The sequence below is a fragment of the Monodelphis domestica genome, chromosome 4, assembly GCF_027887165.1.
Source record: "Monodelphis domestica isolate mMonDom1 chromosome 4, mMonDom1.pri, whole genome shotgun sequence".
NCBI lineage: Eukaryota > Metazoa > Chordata > Mammalia > Didelphimorphia > Didelphidae > Monodelphis > Monodelphis domestica.
In genome coordinates this window covers 363,300,035-363,319,308 of record NC_077230.1, presented here as the reverse complement: position 1 = coordinate 363,319,308, position 19,274 = coordinate 363,300,035, and the positions used below count along the sequence as shown (strand labels likewise).

At 40.9% G+C, this 19,274-nt stretch overlaps 1 protein-coding gene across 2 annotated transcripts in view; it reads left to right on the top strand.

The window, feature by feature from the left end:
* Nucleotides 1-19,274, top strand: part of GRIK3 (glutamate ionotropic receptor kainate type subunit 3) — a 344,698-nt gene that overhangs the window by 264,246 nt on the left and 61,178 nt on the right. For both annotated transcript variants that reach the window (XM_001380822.4, XM_056795163.1), the window contains exon 10: nt 13,365-13,568. In XM_001380822.4, the coding sequence (XP_001380859.1) occupies nt 13,365-13,568 (204 nt within the window). The remainder of the gene's footprint in view (nt 1-13,364; nt 13,569-19,274) is intronic.

Genomic DNA, 19,274 nt, shown 5'->3' with positions numbered 1-19,274 from the left:
AGTTGGATTCTGTGGCCTCTAAGGTTCCTTACAACACTAATATTCTGTGGTTCTGTGATTTGAATGAGTCACCCACCCCTCTCTAAATTTCAATTTTCTCATTTATAAAAAAGATAATAATAATAATTAAATTTTTTAGGGTTTTAAAATTTTTATAAAATGTTTTACATATCTCATCTCATTTGATACTCACAATAATCCTGTGAGGTAGGGAACATTATAAGTTCAATTTTACATATGAGGAACCCGAGGCAGACACTAGTTAAGTGACTTGCCCAGGGTCACCCAACTAGTAAGTATCTGAGACACAGTTTGAACACAGGTATTCCTTTCTCCAAATACAGCCCACTATACATTAGGCTACCTTAGCTGCTTAGGATAACCATATTTAGACTACATAATGAGGGTATTGTGAGAAAAGCGTACATGACAGGTTGTAAAGTACTATGGAAATAGAGAGATGTTCTTTTTGAGGTGGGGCCATCTCAGGGATTCATACAGTGGAATTCATTGAGCCCTGAAGAGACACTGAGGCTAACAGGTTCAGGTGATTTGTCCAAGATCACCCAGCAGCCTTAGCTTTCCTCAAATCTTAACACTAAGACTACCTCCTATGTGAAGGCTTAACCCTGATTGCCTCCATTTCCTTATCTATAAATATGAACTGGTGAAGGAAATGGAAAACCACTCCAGTATTTTTGCCAAGAAAACCCCAATGGGATTAAGTGACTTGCTCAGGATCACACAACCAGTAACTGAGACCAGATTTGAACTCAGATCTTTCTAACTCCTGACTGAGTGCTCTATCCACTGTACCACCTACTTGCCTTTGGTTCCAACTAAAAACTGGCCATTGAACCCAATACAGACTGAGCCCTAATCCTAGCTAAAGACTGCCCATGGACTGAGCTCTGGTTCCATCCTCAGGGAAGACTGAGCCCTAATTTGAGATGGTCCTCTTTCTAATGGTTATTAGAATGACTTAGTATGCCCATCCCCACTGCTGAAATAAGAGTTCAGCAATATGGGAAGAACATGGGGCATTAGTAGACCAGTGTGGGTCATCCTTGTATACAAAGGGAAACATGTCACATCTGCATCTGCTGAAACAAGATTTTTGAATTTGTCTGATTTTTATTTTCCTTTTGGATAAGCAAAAGTTGAGCCTCCCTCATTCTACCTGACAGAGCTTTAATTCAACAACCATTAATTAAATGTGAGTCACAGGATATCAGGTTGGTGTACTGGGAAGATGCCTGGCATATGGTTTCAAATCCTGCCTCAACCTCTTGTGACACTGGATGGCCTTGGGCAAATCTCTTGGTGTCCTTTGATTTCAGCTTCCTCATCTTTGAGGTTAGAAAGACTGGACCAGATGACCTCAAAAGAGTCCAGCTATAGGTCATCTAGTTGGTACTTGAGGCTGTTCCCTCTCCCTCTTCCCAAGCTTTTTCCGTCCTTCCTGCCTCTCTGAGAAGTACCCAAACCACACACACACACACACACACACACACACACACACCAGTGTGGGTGTGCATGAATGCATGTGTTGGTTGTCACAGCAACTGCATCTTGAATGACAGGAGAAAGAACTGGGAGGTCAGTTCAGGCAAGTAAGAACTACTCACTTCCACAATCAAAATGATTCTTTGCTTTGTAGACTTTTCCTTTTGCTTCTTTCCTAGGAGGTCTAGCAATGAAAAGGAGTACTCGATCTTGGGGGGGGGGGTTAGTAGGGAATGGGTTAGAGGGGAAGAGGGGAGATCTGACATACCCTTTCCCTTTTGATGGTTAATAAGTTTATGCCCTTCTTATCTGTACTTCCCCCAAATCCTGAACCCTGGCTATTCTGAATCTCACAACACCACATGCCCTAAATCCCTCAAGTTCTAAGATCCTAAGACCCTAATACCTAATCCTCTCAGCTGCATGCCATAGGATCATGACTTATAGTAGGAAGAGACCTTAGAATCCATCAAGTATAATCCCCATTTACCCAGTTTTTGCTTATCCAAAGGAAAAATAAAAACTAGACATGTGAGGTTAACTGACTTGGCCAAGGTCATATAGCTAGTAATTAGGTGCCTAAGGTTTTGAACACAAGTCTTCCTGACTCTTAGGTCTAGCACCTAGACCACTGCATCAGGAGTATCCAGCTTCCTGCATGGTAGGTCATAAGCAGTATTCCTAGGGCAGTGAACCAGATTAAAAATGTAATTAGGAAATGTTTACCAAATTAAATAAAAATATGACATAGATGCATGTTAATTTGTCTTTTTCTAAATCAATATGCTACCAGCGGGACCCTGTTTCCTATCTAAGTTTGGCATCACTGCTACATGAGACTACCTCCAGTGATAGCAGGCTGTCTCCTTGGACCCTAGACCTCTGCATCCTGAAACCAGGACCAGAGTCTTGAAATGAGAAGCAGAGGAGAGGGAGGGTGATAAAAGGATTCACTCCCGTCTAATTCCCAAATAGCTTGTCCCTGCCCCATTGCCCAGAAAAATGTGGCTAGATAGGCTGCCTGACCTGATAACAACATCCCTCATTCTGTAATGCAGGTGTGGCTTGGAGGTCCCTCTATCTCTCCTCCTTTTCCCCATTCTAAGTGGCAAAGAAAGGGAGGCGAATGAGTAAGAAACCTATAGGTATCAGACCTCAACCTCTGCCTCCTACATCTGTTCTTCCAAGATCTTATGAAGAAGCTCACTCTTTCCTAGCCACAAAATGGCACACCATGCTCATCCTTTGCTCCTTTGCCTTAGATCAGTGGTTCTCAACCTCTCAATTTGTAGCAATGAGAATACATAATGCATATCAGGTATTTCCATTCCGAATCATAACTGTAGCAAAATTACAGTTTTGAAGTAGCCACCAAAATAATTTTTTGGTGTGGGGTCACCAAAACATGAGAAACTGTATTTTGGGGTCACGGCATTAGAAAGGTTGAGAACCACTGCCTTAGATGCTTGGGACATACATTGGGTTACTGAAAAGATGTATCTTCTGTGTGTCTGGGTTCTGTGTGTGTGTGTGTGTGTGTGTGTGTGTGTGTGTGTGTGTGTGTGTGTGCATTCTGTGTGACTATTGAGTCACAAATTTATTTTGGAGAACTGTCCTTTGTATCTCTAGGAGCACATCTGTGCATTGTACATGTTTTGTGTTGGAGTATTTACTTTGTGTCCAGAGAGTCAAGTGTTGATGCTAAGGGTATGTGCATACATTCCGTGTATTTGTTGAATCATACTTTAGGGCAGTAAGGTTTCTGGAGGAGGGGGTATTCTTTGAATTGAATTAGGCTGTGTCTATTCTATTTATCTCTTTCGTGGAAGTGTATTTTTGTATTCTTTGAGACATGATGCATCTGTTAGCATGTATGTTCTGCATGTCAAGTGGATCATGGATCTATTGGATTTTTTATGGGATATTCTGTGTGTCTATGTTAGGATGTATATGTTCTGCAGCTATCATATATCGGGGTGTGTATAAACTTATTTTTAATTTAATTTAATTAAATTTTAATTTAATTTTTAATATAGATTTTTCATATTGAGTCCTTGTGTATGATCTATTGAGTCATAGATCTACTTTGTGTGTCATTGTTGGGATTTATATGTTTTTTCTTTGTTTATTTTCTATTAGCCCGGTTACATACATACTTTATGTCTATTGTATCTGTATTCAGATGGTTGAATCTGTGGCTATATAGCATCACGAGTCTATTTTGTGTGTCAGTATTGGTTCTGTATGTCTTTTCTTTGTGTCTATATTAAGATGCGTATATTCTGTGTGATTTTGCGTTGGTTGTATGAACATCACTAGAACACGTGTTCTGTGTATTTTCATGTACATGTATGGGTTTGGTGCCTGTCACCTGTCTGTATCTGTAGGCATAGGACTACAGTGAGGGGATGAGGAAGGCAGATGTTATATGCCTGGAACCAGAGCCCTTCCCACTTGGGACATCCCCCCAAAAAACATCTCCTGGAATTCTAACTCTGTGGACCCTGTCAGAAGATAACTTAATGCCGGGCAGGGCTCCATGTTGTTGTAAGTGATTGTAAAAAAAGCCAGAGAAAGATCCTCAGAAACACAAAGCTAGAAAAGGTTATTTTTCTGGGCTCCTGTTTTTTTGTGACTTGTTGAAGAGAAATATTACCCCAACTACCACCACCGTTCTCCCAGAGCAATATGAGAGCGTGAAGTTATGAAATTGAGGGCACCTTCACTGAGCAATCGATTAGCAGCCGAGAGAGCTTGTGAATTGGCTGTCTGGACATTTCCAGTAATAAATTGTGAAATAGTCCATGAATAAGTAGCTCGTGGAGTTCAGAATTACCCCCTAGGAAATGTTGCCGGCCTGGAGACACATTACCAAGGCGAGCCCCGTCTTAATGCTCAGTGCTTCTGCTGTTAAATATGTATGCCGTCCCCAAAGCACTTCCCGAAATTAATAGCATTTTACAGCTGCTCCGAAGCCAGCGTATTTATATGGAGATGTATAGATCCAGTTGCTGTGGTGGGTTCACAAATGAATTGCTAATTTTAGAGGAGAGTGTTGGGGAGGGACCTGAAGACAGAATAGGGGAACAAGGTGTCTGGGGAGCCCTTATGGAAATGGGTCATACTTAACCTTTGGCGACATCCAGGCATTGACACAATGGCAGGGGAGGGCACAGTGACCAAGGACTCCAAACAGCCCAGGAAGGAGGTAAAATGTGCCCAGGGGAAAGTTTGTGGAGATGCTACTTCCATCATAAATGCTTTCTTTCTTGCTCAGTAACCTACCAGACTGGGTATGTGTTAAGCTGAGGAGAGAAGTCAGATTTGTGTTCAACACTGCTTTGAAATTGTGTGGTGCACCTGTCATTTGCATGTGGTGCGAGGCTGAGATGTCTCCCATTGAATTTGTGATTGCTTGGAGAGTTCTGATGAGACAGCCTCTTGTTTTACCTCTCTTGCTCGCTTTTTTCCTCCAGTTGAAGTCCCCCTTTCCTCATAGTTTGGTCTCTTCCCAATGAGGCTCTTCTTAACTACTTTCCACAATCTACTTTGGTCAATGATGAAGGAGAGGCGAAGATTGACTATAGAGCTGAGCTAAAAGGACACAACTTGCTTTTCTGCACCAAATTAGTTTGGAAAAGTGATTTTCTAAGAACTGCTGAAAAAAGTCAAGAGTCCCTTTTGGAATCAGATAACAGATACTCTCTCCCTGTTGGTCTGTCAGGCAGAACTTCCTCTCTTCGAGGGGCCAGGACGAAAATGTTTAAAATCTAGTATAAACAAATCTGTCTGGAGATCTGAGGAGCTCAGGCCAGAGAATGGAACTGTTACCTTCTAGAAGCTCTTCATGTACCTGGGCTCATTCTTATGAAGACTACCCAGAGTTCAGACTCTTGAGTGTTCCAAAGTAAGAACTTTTCCTAGCTAGGACTAATCTAGTAACCTAAAGTAATGTCCCTTCCTTATAATGGCTGAGAATTGTATGTATCTGTTTTTATAGACCCACTAGCAGGGATTTGAGCCATAGATCCTGAAACTTAGAGCTAGAGAGTTTAAATAAGGGTCATTAAATCCAAACAACTCATTTAACAAATGAGGAAAATGAGAGCCATAAGAAAGGAAGTGATTTGTCCAAGGTTACCCTGGCAGTAGTTGACATATCTGGAATTTGAGGTCAAGTGCTCAGATTCCAAATCTAACTTCCTTTTTACTGTACTGTACTATGATGACTTATTCTCAAAAAATGACCCATAAAAACAGATAGTAATTAGAGGACTGACCCTGGGACTTAAAAAAAAAACAGAAGAGAAATGGTGAATATTAGATGACAGGTGAATCTTCTTCTCCCATGGAAAGGTGATGGGACCACTTGGCATTTGGGTCAAATGTTAGTCATTGAGGGCATGTTACTCCTGCCAAGCTCTGATAGTTCCAGTGGCTAGTCTATGGACATCCCAGAATATCTGGGAGTTGGAATGAAATATATTCCAACCTATCTCCAACCAAACATCCTTTTGTAAAATGATAAGAAATTGACCAACTTCCGATGAGCTCTATTTCTTTTGGGGATAACTCTAATGGTTAATAAGGGGTCAGCTAGGTTTCTCAATGGATAGTGCTGGACCTGGAATTCAGGAAGACCTGAATTCAAATGCAGCCTCACACTTTTACTGGCATGTCATTTAACTTCTGTTTGCCTTACTTCATCAAAGAAACCACTCCAGTATCTTTGCTGAGAAAACACCATGAATAGCCTTGATGTTCTATGGTTCACGAGGTCACAAAGAGTCAGACATATCTGAACAATGAGAAATGGTTAAGAAATGTTTTCCTTATGTCAAGCCAAAATCTGCCTCTCTGCAACTTCTTTCCACTGCTGGTTTTGCCTACTGGAGTCAAAGAAGAACAAATTTAACATCATATTCCTCTCTCCCAAGTCTTTGCTTTTCCAATCTAAACATCCCCACTTCCCTCAACTAGTCTTCATACGAAATTATATTCAGTCTCCTCATAATTCTTCCTCTGGCTGGGTTTCAATTTCTCAGTATCTTTACTAAGATGTGGCACCAAAATCTGAATAAAATACTCCAGATGGAGTCTGATCAAGAACCACAAAAGAACAGAAAAGTTATCAGTGAACATTCATACATCTCTCTTAGGATGTGAGGGATAAGATTCCTATGCCCTGTAAATAGACAATCAATCCTGTGTTGTCCTGGAGCAAACTAATGGAGAGAAATGTCTTCAAACAGTTGACAGTAGGAGAGAGATACCTACTTCACAGCCAGCTACAATCTAATTAAGAGAACAGTAGAGGGGGATTAGCTAGGTAGCTCAGTAGATTGAGAGCCAGGCCCAGAGATGGGAGGTCCTGGATTCAAATTTGGCCTCATATGCTTCCTAGCTGTGTGACCCTGGGCAAGGCACTTAACCCCCATTGCCTAGCCCTTACCACTCTTCTTCCTTGGAACCAATACCAAGTATTGATTCCAAGATGGAAGGTAAGGGGTTAAAAAGGAGAGAGAGAGCAGTAGAGGAATAACAACAACTGGGGTGTACACAGTACTTTAGGAATTGCAAAGTGCTTTACAAATAGCTTATTTACTTGGCACAAGAACTTTGGGAAGTAGAGTTATTGTTATTCTCATTTTACAGGGGAGAAAACTGATGCAAAGAGAGGTAAAGTGATTTGCACAGGGTAATATGGCTAGTAAGTGTTTTAGAATGGATTTGAATGGAGGTTTTCCTAACTTGAAACCCAATATTCTAGACACTTCTCCACCTAGATTTCTTAGATGGGGTTGGGTGAGGTCAATCTAGTTTTCCACCTGAGGTCCCATCTACTCATATACTCCACTACCTAGTCCCTGAACCTTGCATCACCATGATCACAGAATTTCAGAAGTGAAAAAACACCTTAGAGATCACATAGTCCAACCTGTCCATTTTACAGAGAATAAAAATGAGACCCAGGGAAGTGATGCCAGATGTTTTCCATAGCCATTTATTAAATACTTATAATGTGTTAGGCCCTGTGCTAAGTTCTGGAGGATATAAAGAAAGGCCATATTTTTCATGGTCCCTGCCTTCAAAGATCTTACAATCTAACGGGAGAGACAGTATATCAATAACTAGGTATATACAATATATATACAGAGCAGATGGAAGGTAGTTTTAGAGGGGGAGGCTTTAGAGTTTTAGAGGGTAGCAGCTAAAGGAATGAGGAGAGGACTGGTAAGTCCTCCTGCCAGAGGTGTAAATTAAGATGAATCTTAAAAGAAGCTGAGGAAGCTGACAATGAGAGATTGAGGTAACAGAATACTCCAGGCATGGAGAGCATGTGAGAGCTAAGAATCAAAGATCAGGGATGGGGTGCATGTTCAAGGAACTATCTAGCTGGATCATAGCATGCATAAAGGGGAGTAAAGTATAAGGAGTCTAGAAAGGTAGGAAGGGACTAGGTTATAAAGAGCTTTATATGTCAAACAAAGGAATTTATATTTGATCCTGAAAGTAATAGAGAACCTTACTAGAGCTCACTGAGCAAAAAGAGTGAGACAGTCAGGTATACACTTAAGAAAAGTCAGCTTGGCAATTGAATGGAAGAGGAATTGACATTTGGAGAGATCTAAAGCAGGGAGACCATTTAGAAGATGGTTGCAATAGTCTGAGATGACAAAGATGAAGGGTATCTTAGAGACATTGAAACATTGGGGGGGTGAATTGAAGGTAAAAAAATAAAAAGATTTGACAAAATGAGAGGTGAGTGAGAGAGTAGAGTCAAAGATGGCCCTAGGTGACTGGGAAGATGGTGGTTTCTTTGACAGTTATTAGAGAAACTGAGAAGATGAGAGTATTTGGAAGAAACAATAAGTCCTGTTTTGGACATACTAAGTTTGAAATGCCTACACAATATCCAGTTGGCAACATCCTTAGAGATCAGGAGAAACACTAGGACTGGATTTATATATCTAGGAATCATCTGAAGAGGGATGACAATTAAACCTATGGAAGCTTAAAAGGCCATCCAAGAAGATAAACTGCCCAAGATCACAAAGGTATAAGAAGCAGAACTAGAATTTGAACTTGAGATTCACTACTCATTCTGCCACAACACCCTGCATTTTCCACATATCATCTTTGCCAGATGACTGCTATAAACTTCCCTGATTCTCAGCTACATATGCTCCCTTATAGTGTCCTTTTCTGGCTGCTAACAAGAGGTGCCTCATTCAAGGATAATGTAAATGTGGGCCTGGGGAAAGTTGATTTTGTAATGAGCTAATGTAGCTGATTGACAGAAAGAGAACAATGGTGAGAAAAGCAGGCAGAGGGTGAAGATATAGAGCAGATTGCTAAGTAATTTCAATATACAATAACAGCTTCACCATTGCCAGACTTGGGGGGCAGGGGGTTGTGCTGAAACAATAAGTTTAGTGACCACAGCCTAGTTGTGGCAGCCATAAAACTGAAAAACTTGGGCTGTAGTAAGAGAGATCTAGCTTTCAGTGTCAAAGAGTTACATAGTCATTCCACTGCCATCTACCCTAGTCTAGTCAGATCAAATCTGGTATACTGTATTAATTTCTGAGCCCCACATGGAAGGAGGAGGATTGTTGAGCCAGAGACCATGTAGAGGAGATCACCAAGTCATCAAGGGATCATGGAATCAAAGAAACTGGAAAGGATTTGGGGAATCACCTAATCTAACCCTCTTAATTTACTTATATTAACTAACTGAGTCTCAAAAATGTTAAATGGATTCCCCAGGATCACACAGGTAGGAAATTGCAGAGCCTAGGTTCAAATTCTAGTCTTCTCACTCTAAACCAAGTGTACATTACATTGTACCATATAGGCCTGGACAGATTGGTGCATGCCTGCAACCTCTGCTATCAGGAAGGCTAAGACTGATGGATCTCTTGAGCTCAGAAGCTTTGCCTTAGAGCAAGCTAAGCCAGTTGGGTATCTGCACTAATTTCAGCATAATTTGGTGAGACCTTATGATTTGGAGAACCACAAGGCTGCCTAAGGGCGGGAGGTGAGTCAAACCAGGTTGAAAATGGAGCAGGTCAAAGTTCTCATGCTGATCAACATGGGATCAGGTCATAAATAGCTCTGAGCTTCCACCCCTACGTGATCTAGTCTTAAAACCCATACTGCCTTGATACTATGGTATAGGACAGCAATGATGAAGACATGGCATGTGTGCAACTGGGGAAGCTGCTCTGTTCCCCCTCTTCCCAGTGCTGGAGGATATTTTTTGCATGCCCTGACCCTCTGTTCAGCCGCCCAAAGCAAGCACTTTCTCCCTCAGTTCTCTCTGGTAATATGGGGCTCACAGAAAACTTGAATTTGCCTTCTGGACACTCAAACTTGGAAAGGGTTCACCAGTGCTGGTATAGGATAATCAGTTGAAGGAACTGGGAAGAAGATTTTGGGGAGGAGAGATATGATAGCTGTCTCTAAGTTTATAGAGGATCTATATGTAAAGGAAGCATTAGGGTTGTTCTGCATGACTCCAGGAGGGCAAAACTAGTAGCAAAGAGTAGAAATTACAGAGAAGCAGAGTTAGGCTCAGTTTAAGGAAGAATTGCCTGAAAATGGATTGAGCTTCCCTACGAGGTAGTATGTTCCCCTGACTTCAAGTCTTCAAGTATAGACATTTCAATTAATACACCTTTGTTGAGAAGATTCCTTTTAAGGTGAAGGTTGCATAGGATTCTCTCTGGTACTAAGGAACTGTGGTTCAGTCAAAGTGTCAAAGAAACTAAAGAGATTCAAGTTTATAAAAATCAGGACAAGGGACAGCAGCTAGTCAAACAGGAGGGTGCCTAGGAGAAAATATGTCTGAAGAATCCAAACATGGGCATGAAAGAAAGCCAAACCTCTCCTCTGGAAAGGAGTTTCTGCCAAATCCATCAGATTGTGCTTACTGCTCATAAAGAAAGTCCTTATTTTCTTCAATTCTGCAGGGTCTTGAGATGTAATTAATTCATTTTTGGATGAAGCAGATGGTTTGTGTTAAGATGTATTAACATGAGAGGCAGCTAGATGGCTCAGTGAATTGAGAGCCATACCTTGAGATAGGAGGTCCTGGGTCCAAACATGGCCTCAGATACTTCCTAGCTGTGTGACTCTGGCTAAGTGATTTAACTCCCATTACCTAACCCTTGCCACTCTTCTGCCTTGGAACCATACATAATACTAATTTTAAGATGGAAGGTAAAGGTTTTTAAAAGATGACTATATGGCAATCAACCATCAAGGATTCATTAAACCCCAGGTACTGGGTTCTGGGGATATAAAGACAAAAAATCTAAATTGGGCCTGCCCTCAAGGAGCTAACATTCTATTGGGGGAAGCAGCATGTACATATAAGTCATCAAAATAAATTGAAAGTAAATCCAAAATAATATTTAGTGGAGAGAAGAGGAGAAGACAAGCAGTTAAAAGGGACCCAAAAATCCCTTGTGTAGAATATGTTATAGGAGCAGAATTTAAAAAGAAGCTACTCTAAGAAGTAGAAGTGAAAAAGGAAATGGTGCATCGCAGATAGAGTGGACAGCTTGTACCAAGTAGGCCAATGTGTCTGTGAAAGGGAAAGGCAGCATGGAGCAATGGGATATGATATTTATGAGCCTTTGGGGCATGAGTTCAAATTCTGACTTTGCTTCTTTCTACCTGTGTGACTTTGACAAGTCATATTACCTCACTGGACCTCAGTTTGGTTGTCCTGATTGACTTCTGAAGTGCCTTCCTGCTCTAGGCTTGTGATTCCATGATGCTATGAAGTAATATGCAATAAGCCTAGAAAAGTAAATGAGCCAAATTAAATATTAGACCATGCTGTGTACATGCAATTTCCCAGTCTTTGTGTGGTTAAAGCCTAAGATTTTTCAGACTATGGCAGAGGAACTCTCACCCATTAAACATGGTATAAATGTCTAATAATTCCAATGCCTCTGATCATGTGGAGGGGGCAGACTTCATTTCCAAGTTCACTACCTTAAGTGGCAATCCCTTTTCCCACCTTCCCATCCCCTACATACACTTAATCTCTTGAATGGTATTTTAAATAAGAGACTATGTAATGTGTAGAAAGGTCACTAGACTGGAAATAGGAAAGTCTAGTCATGGTCTTTCCAGTAAATTAGAATCTTAAGTTTTATTTTTAATTTATTTTTGAACATTTATTTTCTTCAATTAATAAGCATAGGATCATACATTTCAGAGAAGGAGGGGATCTTGGTGAATATCTAATCAAACCCGTCCATTTTGTAGATAAGGAAACTTCATATGTAGAGATGAAACAACTTCCCCAAGGTCATAAATACATTAGCTAGATAGAATCAATGATCTAACTCATGTTATTTAACCTTGAATCTAATGCTCTTTCCATAGCATCATGCTGCCTACTGTGTAGTTGTAGGCAAACCAGTCCCCCTCTCTGGACTTCAGGTTGGCCATCTAATCCAATTCATGAAGGGATTGGACTAGATGATATCAAAAGTCCCTTCCAAATCCAATTGTTTTTGAATTTATGATTTTAGCTGAGCAGCAGTGAATGCAGCAGATGTGTGGGGATGCTTTGTTTTAGGCTATCTAATCCTAGAGATTCAATCCTCTTTTATTATTCTTAATCAATCATTCAATAAGCTTTTATTAAGTCATCACCAGCTCTGTGACAAGCATTGGGGATACAACAAATGACAAAAACAACTCATGACCTCAAGGAGTTTACATTCTAATCTGTTCCCAAGGGAGACAAGTGAGAGATTGGGGATATTTAGGCTGAAGAAAAGAAGACTCAGGGGAAATGTGATATCTGTCTTCAAATAGTTCAAGGCATGTGGAAGAGTGATTCAGCTTCTCTTATTTGGCCCCAGAGGGAAAAATTGGAAGTAATAGATGGAAATTACAAGGGAGAGAATTTAGGCTTGATTCAGAGAAAAACTGACTACCATTTCGAAGCTGTCCAAAGAGGAATGGGCTGCCTGAGAGGAGGGCCAAGGGCAATAATGTGTTATCCTTTCAGTGAAGGTCTTCAAACACAAGCTGGATGCATTCTTATTGGGCTTATCATAGTGGAGAATTCTTTGGGGATATGAATTGAAGTAAGTAGCCATTGAGACCCCTTCCAATATGAAAATTTGAGAATTCTAGGATTATAATCATATGAAAAGAAGGTCCCAGGGAGGCTAATGGACTAGAGAACTTCTCAAGTCTTCCTCTTTGGGAAATTTAAAAGACTCCCCACCTAGAAAAGGATAGAAATAAGATCTGAGTAGAGCTGGGAGAAAGACTCTCTTTTGAACTCTGAAACCCTAGGCAGGATTTCTTTCACTGAGTCTCTCCAATACCTTTCTGTGGTCACTCCATCTGGAGAGGGAAGCTGATTTATAAACTCACCTCTTTACCTATCTACTCCCAAGAAAAAAAAACTTTTGGAATTAAATCAGTGTCATGGGTTTTATTTACAATGCCTTCATTCATTCAACAGTTTTTTTTAATTGAATATAAGTTCCTTGAACACAGCAATTGTTTCAACTTTGTCTTTGCATCCCTAGGGCCTAACACATTTTTTGGTACATATTAGGCACTTAATAAATACTTTTTGGTTAATTATTGAGCAATTATAGTGTACATGGCACTGTGGTGGGGGTAGGACAGACCATAAAAGTGAATAAAGCCATCTCTTCTCTCAAAGAGATTCTTCATGAAGAAGAAATGTTGTCCAGCCTAAGGGAGAGTCCAGGGCTAGGAAAATGGAGGGAACTTTTGCTCCACTCCCATCTTCACAGAAGTGTCCATGTTACTGTCCTCTTCACCCCTCCACTCTCATTTCTCACCTCTAGGAGGAGCCCTTTGTCATGTTCCGGAAATCAGACATGACCCTCTTTGGGAATGACCGGTTTGAGGGCTACTGTATTGACCTGCTGAAAGAACTGGCCCACATCCTGGGCTTCACCTATGAGATCCGGCTGGTGGAAGATGGGAAGTATGGGGCACAGGATGAGAAGGGCCAGTGGAATGGCATGATTAAAGAGCTTATTGACCATGTAAGTAAGGAAGCATGGTGGGGAGTGGGGATGGACATGTGGTCATTTATCCAAGTAATGCAGGAATCCTTTCTATTCCTGTTACTTCCTATGGTCACTCATCAATGCCATGGTACAAACCCCTGAAGATCTTGGTCCTTGAGATACAAAGAAAGGATGCACTATGTCTGATTTATGAGCGAATATGACACTTGCCTTCAAGAATTCCTTAGAATGAGGAGGGAGATATAGTCTCAGTCTCATGGAGAAAATAGGGCATTGACTCTAGGTCAGCCTTTGATTTTACGAGAGAAACTGATTCAGGTCTCTAGAAAGAACACTTTCCTAGGAACTTCCCTTTCTTCCATCACTACCTGTTTTTCCTGTTCCACCACAAATGCTCGATCTAACTTGACCCCTTTTCTGATCAAAAACCCAGAAATGCATGGGGATGAATTAACTCAGTACTTTGTATGCTGACCTTTATTGTATCCATCTGCCCTTCTCTGTCTCCTCACTTTACCTACATGATCTTGATCAAGACACTTCACATTTCTGGGGATTTAGTAAAGTAAGGCGATGGGACTAGATGATAGTCCTAGTATTCTTCTCCTTCACCCCTCATACCAGTCCCCCAGCAACCAAGTGAAGATCTTCCTTATAATCCTTAAGCCTACTGAATTAGCTGTCAGGGGGACCAGCTTCTCTCCTGAGACTCCATCCTGGAGAGTTTTTGCTAGGACTTTTACCTTCCCATTTCTCTTGAAATTTCCTAGAACCTCATTTGATTTTCTGGGCTCAGAGACTTGTTGAACTTAATCCTGGACAACTAGATTGCTCAGTGGTTAAAACAACAGAATTGGAGACTAGATGACCTGAGTTCAAATAATGCCTCAAACATTTACCAGCTGTATGGCCCCAGGCAAGACACTTAACATCTGTCTGCCTCAGTTTTCTCATGTATAAGATGAAGACAATAATAGCCCTTCTCCCCCAGAGTTGTGAGGAGAAAATGAGATAAAATTTGCAAACTAAAGCACTATTACTGTTGTTCCTAATTTCCTTCTCCCCTTCGTCTGCCTGCATTGCATCTGTGTGCCCTTCCCCAATGTGACCTTTCCTCTTTCCCATCTCCTCCCATCTCTGCATATTCCAGCCCATGAAGGTAGCTTTCTCTAGGACTATTCACAAAGGAAAAGGAAATGTACAGATTCCAAAATACAACACTAGGGCACAGAAATTCCAAGTAAATATGAAAATCAATCCACCCAGCCTGAGACAATAAGATTAATTCATAAACTGTTCTCTATAGCTTGACCCATTCTGAGGAGGCAACATGTATATAGGAAAGATGTAGAGTCAGAAAACCTGGACTCTAATCTCACTTATTCTACAATTTAGGGCAAGTCAGTTAACCACTCTGGTCTACCACATTCCCAGCTGTAAAATTGAGGGGCCTGGGACAGATTATTTCTGGGAGTCAGAGCTACCATCCTCAGCTCTAAATCCTATAATTTCTTTAATCTGGAATGTCTACTGCCTCATGGATCACTGGTAAGACTTGCTGTTATTCAATCCACATTGCTATGAAATGATTCAAGGTATTATTACACATCGAACGTACATGTACATACATTGTACATGCAGAAGCTTGGCCGCTGGGAGTCCCAACATTTCTCTCTCCCTTATCTACTTGTAGGCTGGAGGACAGTCAGGAATCCTCAGAAACTTCCCTGGGTTCCCTGGGTTTGGGCCCCTGTCTCCCAGGAGAGGAAAGGCCCTGATTCTGGGGTAGTCCATTTGATGAGGGGGCTCGAGAGGACCTGTAGTACTAGGTAACTTCTGCCAGTAAGATAAAGTTTCTTAGTCGTTTGGGCCATATCTCATGGGCCTTTAAGACTTGAATAGGATAAAGATTGAAGTCTACACTGTAGTCCAGGGATACCATGAGGGACTCTTTCCAAAGGCAAAGACATCACAGCATCCACCCCACTCCTATTTCCTCTGGTTCCCTCATGACTACGACCAGGCATGGAACAAGAATTTCAGTATGATATGCAAGGAAAAATGCTAACAATAAAAGCTGTCCAACAATGGAATGAAATGTTTTGAAAGGTAGTGAGTTCCCCACTACAGGAGATGTCTAAGCAGAGGCTGAAAGATCACTTGTCACAGATACCATAGATGGCACCCTTCAGGTAGGAGATGGAATGCCCTCTAAGGTCTCATCCAGTCTAAGATTCTCCAATTCCACAGAGATGAATATTTAATTCTAGGTATCTTTTAAATAGAACATAGATTCTTTAGAAAGCAGAACTATTTTTTAAACTTTGTTTCTGTTCCCACAGTTGCTTGTACACATTCAGCATCCCTTCTATTTTATAAATAAAGGAGGACCAGAAAGATGAAGGCACCTGCCGAGAATCACACAGTAATGACCAATGTGGGGATTTAAGTCTATGTCCTCTGACTTTACATCCAATATTCTTTCATCCAATGGTGAACAGACTGTTCATATTGCATTGAGTGCTGGAGGAAAGGAGGAGACCTGAAATGCCAGACTAAGGAATTCATCTCTCATATAGAGGTGATAGGGAGCCACTGAAGGCTTTTCAGCCAGGAAATGACAGTCAGACCTGATGAGTTCACAGGCACATTTCAGAAGCAGTCTTAGTGAAACACTCAATGGATGCCAGAGCTATCTCAGGAAAAATCAAAGCTGTAAAAATGAAAGGAGACTAATCTATTGTCTTTATACACGGTGCGTTTATTACAAATTCATGGTGTTCATCAAGGCAACGGGGCACTGACGGGAGATACAGGGGACCTTGTTAAACCCGATTCGTTACAATTGATGGGCCTATTAATCCTAGCTTGGTGCCATTTTTAATAACATCATAACCATTTATTAGTGTCGTCAGATAATTAGTCTTCTTTCCAGCTCCTAGAAAGTGTAGCCAAGGCTTGGAAATATTATTGCTTCATTATTAGTTAACCCTAATGAAGCCATAATAATAAGAAGCAGTGGAGTAAAGGAAAGTGTACTACACTTGGAATCCAAAGATCCCTAGTCAGATTCTGACTTTGCAATGTATTCGTTCTGAAAAGGGGAATGTTGCTACCCCTCTCTGAGGCTCAGTTTCTCCATCTGCAGAATGTCTGCTCTATCCCATATCTATCTATAAGAAAAGTCACATGGATGTCAATTGCTTTATCGCCCCCAAAATACTATAATTGCCAACTATTGAGTGGACAATGAGTTGACTGCTAAAACACCCGCTCCTACAAACATAAAGGGGTTGGAAGGAAGAAAGAATCATTTACCAGCAAGGTCTAAAAGGTCTTTCAAAGAAAAATAGTTCCCCCAACCCATGACCATTATCACCTGGAATCTATGAAAGAGGAGGGAAGGAAAATTAGGGTGGGCATGAGAGCAGTCAGAAAAGGGTACCCTAGAATGACACACCTTGCCAATTTGTTCATCAGCTTATGACTAAATGATGGACAGGTTACCTCATTGGATGTAGATTCAAATCCTCTGCCCTCCCCTTGTTACCCTTTTCCCACTCAGTCCTGTCCTCTTTTGTCTCCTCCTCTGTCCTCTCCTTCCCTCTTCTCTCCTCCCCTAGTCTCCTCTCATCTTGTATTCTTCTTCTCTCCACTGCTCTCAACTCTTCTCCTCTCCAGCCCTTACTCTCATTTTCTTTCTGTTCTTTTTCTCTCTTCTTTCTTTTTCTTTCTCTGTGATGTGTCTGTATATATATACATATATATTCACATATACACATACATAGATATCTTCAGAATGCATACATATGTATGACTGTCTTTTTATGCCTTACTTGAGGCATTCCTGAGATTTGGCCTTTTATTTTAAGTTATCTAGGAAAATATCTCATCTTTCCTATTAAACTCTAAAGGCCTTGAGGGCAAAAACTATGTTATAGGCTACTTTGCATTCCCTTTCATCACCTACCATAGGTATTGTATATGGGAGAAACTCAGTACATATTTATGGAATGAATGAGTGCAACCTACAACAGCAAATTTATATGTGGGATGGTATCAGGCACTTGTCTCTGGGTGAGCAGCATAGTTAGGAGTGAGTGTGTGTCTGGACAATAATAATGATGATAACTAACATTTTTATGGTAACTACTATGTGCTAGGCACTGTGATAAGCAATATTATTTCATTTGGTCCTCATTATAGCCCTGAAGGATAGGTGCTATTATTATCCTAATTTTACAATTCAGGAAACTGGAGCAAAGAGAGATTAAATGACTTGCCCAGGGACTACAGCAAATAAATGTTTACACCTGGATTTGAACTCAGGTCTTTCTGCACTATATCCTCTATGCCATCTATTTGCCTCTACAAGGTATTATGCTAATAATTGAAGGGATATTATAAGTGTCTCTTTTTTTTTACTCATTTTGGTCCTTCTGAACCCCATCCCTGCCTGGATTTTCCTAGTTCAAGGAAGTGACAAACTGCCCATTGTCCAAGAGAAGCCTTGCTGTTAAAGAAGGACCTGGGAGCCTTCTAATGCTTGGTTACTTCAGGCTATGAAGCCATGGTTCTGGATGGTCCTGTCTGGGGACCTAAGCAGTGAGGATGAAGATATCACATTGATTCAGAGGAACCTGATATTAATAGGGTCAATATTAGTGTTGAAGGAAGTCACTAGTGGAGTGTCCAGGAATCTGTGCTTGCCCCTGTGCTATTTAACATTTTTATCAGTGACTCAAAGACATTGATGACATGCTCATCAAACTTTCAGATAGCAGAAAAACCAGTGAATAATTAACATACTGGATGATGCCATTGAGATATACCATGTCTTTGATGGGCTAGATCATGGAGCTCAATCTAAGAAGAGGAAATTTAATTGGGATGAATGTAAAGCTTTACTCCTGGATTTAAATAACACATTTCACAAATGTGAAGTGGAAAAGGTGTGGTTAGATAACAGTTCATCTGAAAAAGATCTGGGGGTCTTAATGAGAAATCACAATGTACATCAGCCACATGCCATGCTATTGGGAAGAATGGTATTTGTGGAACAGGGCAACTTGGACAATTCTAGCCTGCCCAAGTACAAATACTCATCAGGTTCTCAATACTGACAACCCAGGGGCTATCCTGAGTGGGCATAATTTATGGCATTCCCCAGGCAAGAATGCTAGAATTTGTTCTACAAGCCATTAGTATGGGAATTCCACCACTGCCATCATTTACTGTAGGTAGAATTGTCAGTGCCAGAACAAACCAATGCCAGAACGAGAAATTTGGGAACCAACAAAGGTTTATTGGGTTTGCCAGCAAGGGAGCCCTATCTGCACTTACTGAGACTCCCTGAGAAACAAAAGGCATATATAGGTTTTAATTAGGTGGGAGGCAAATTGAATTCAGGACACCTCTTGATTGGACAGGGTTTGTTATTAGGGCCTTGGGATGAAACTAGAGATGTGTAACAGGAAAGGCAATTGTTTGGGCTAGCTGTTTCTCATAACCCTAATGGATAGGATACTTGCTGTTTTAGCAGAAAGGAAGGTTGAAAACAGGGCAGGAACTATAAGAGAAGAAAGAGTCAGAGACAAAAAAGAGACACTTCAGAAAAAATGAAGTTGCTTCAGTTTTCTTGGTTATCTACACAGTAAAAAAATTAAGTTTATCTTTGATTGCGTTAAGAGGCAGTTAATGGTACAGCAGATAGTGTTGGAC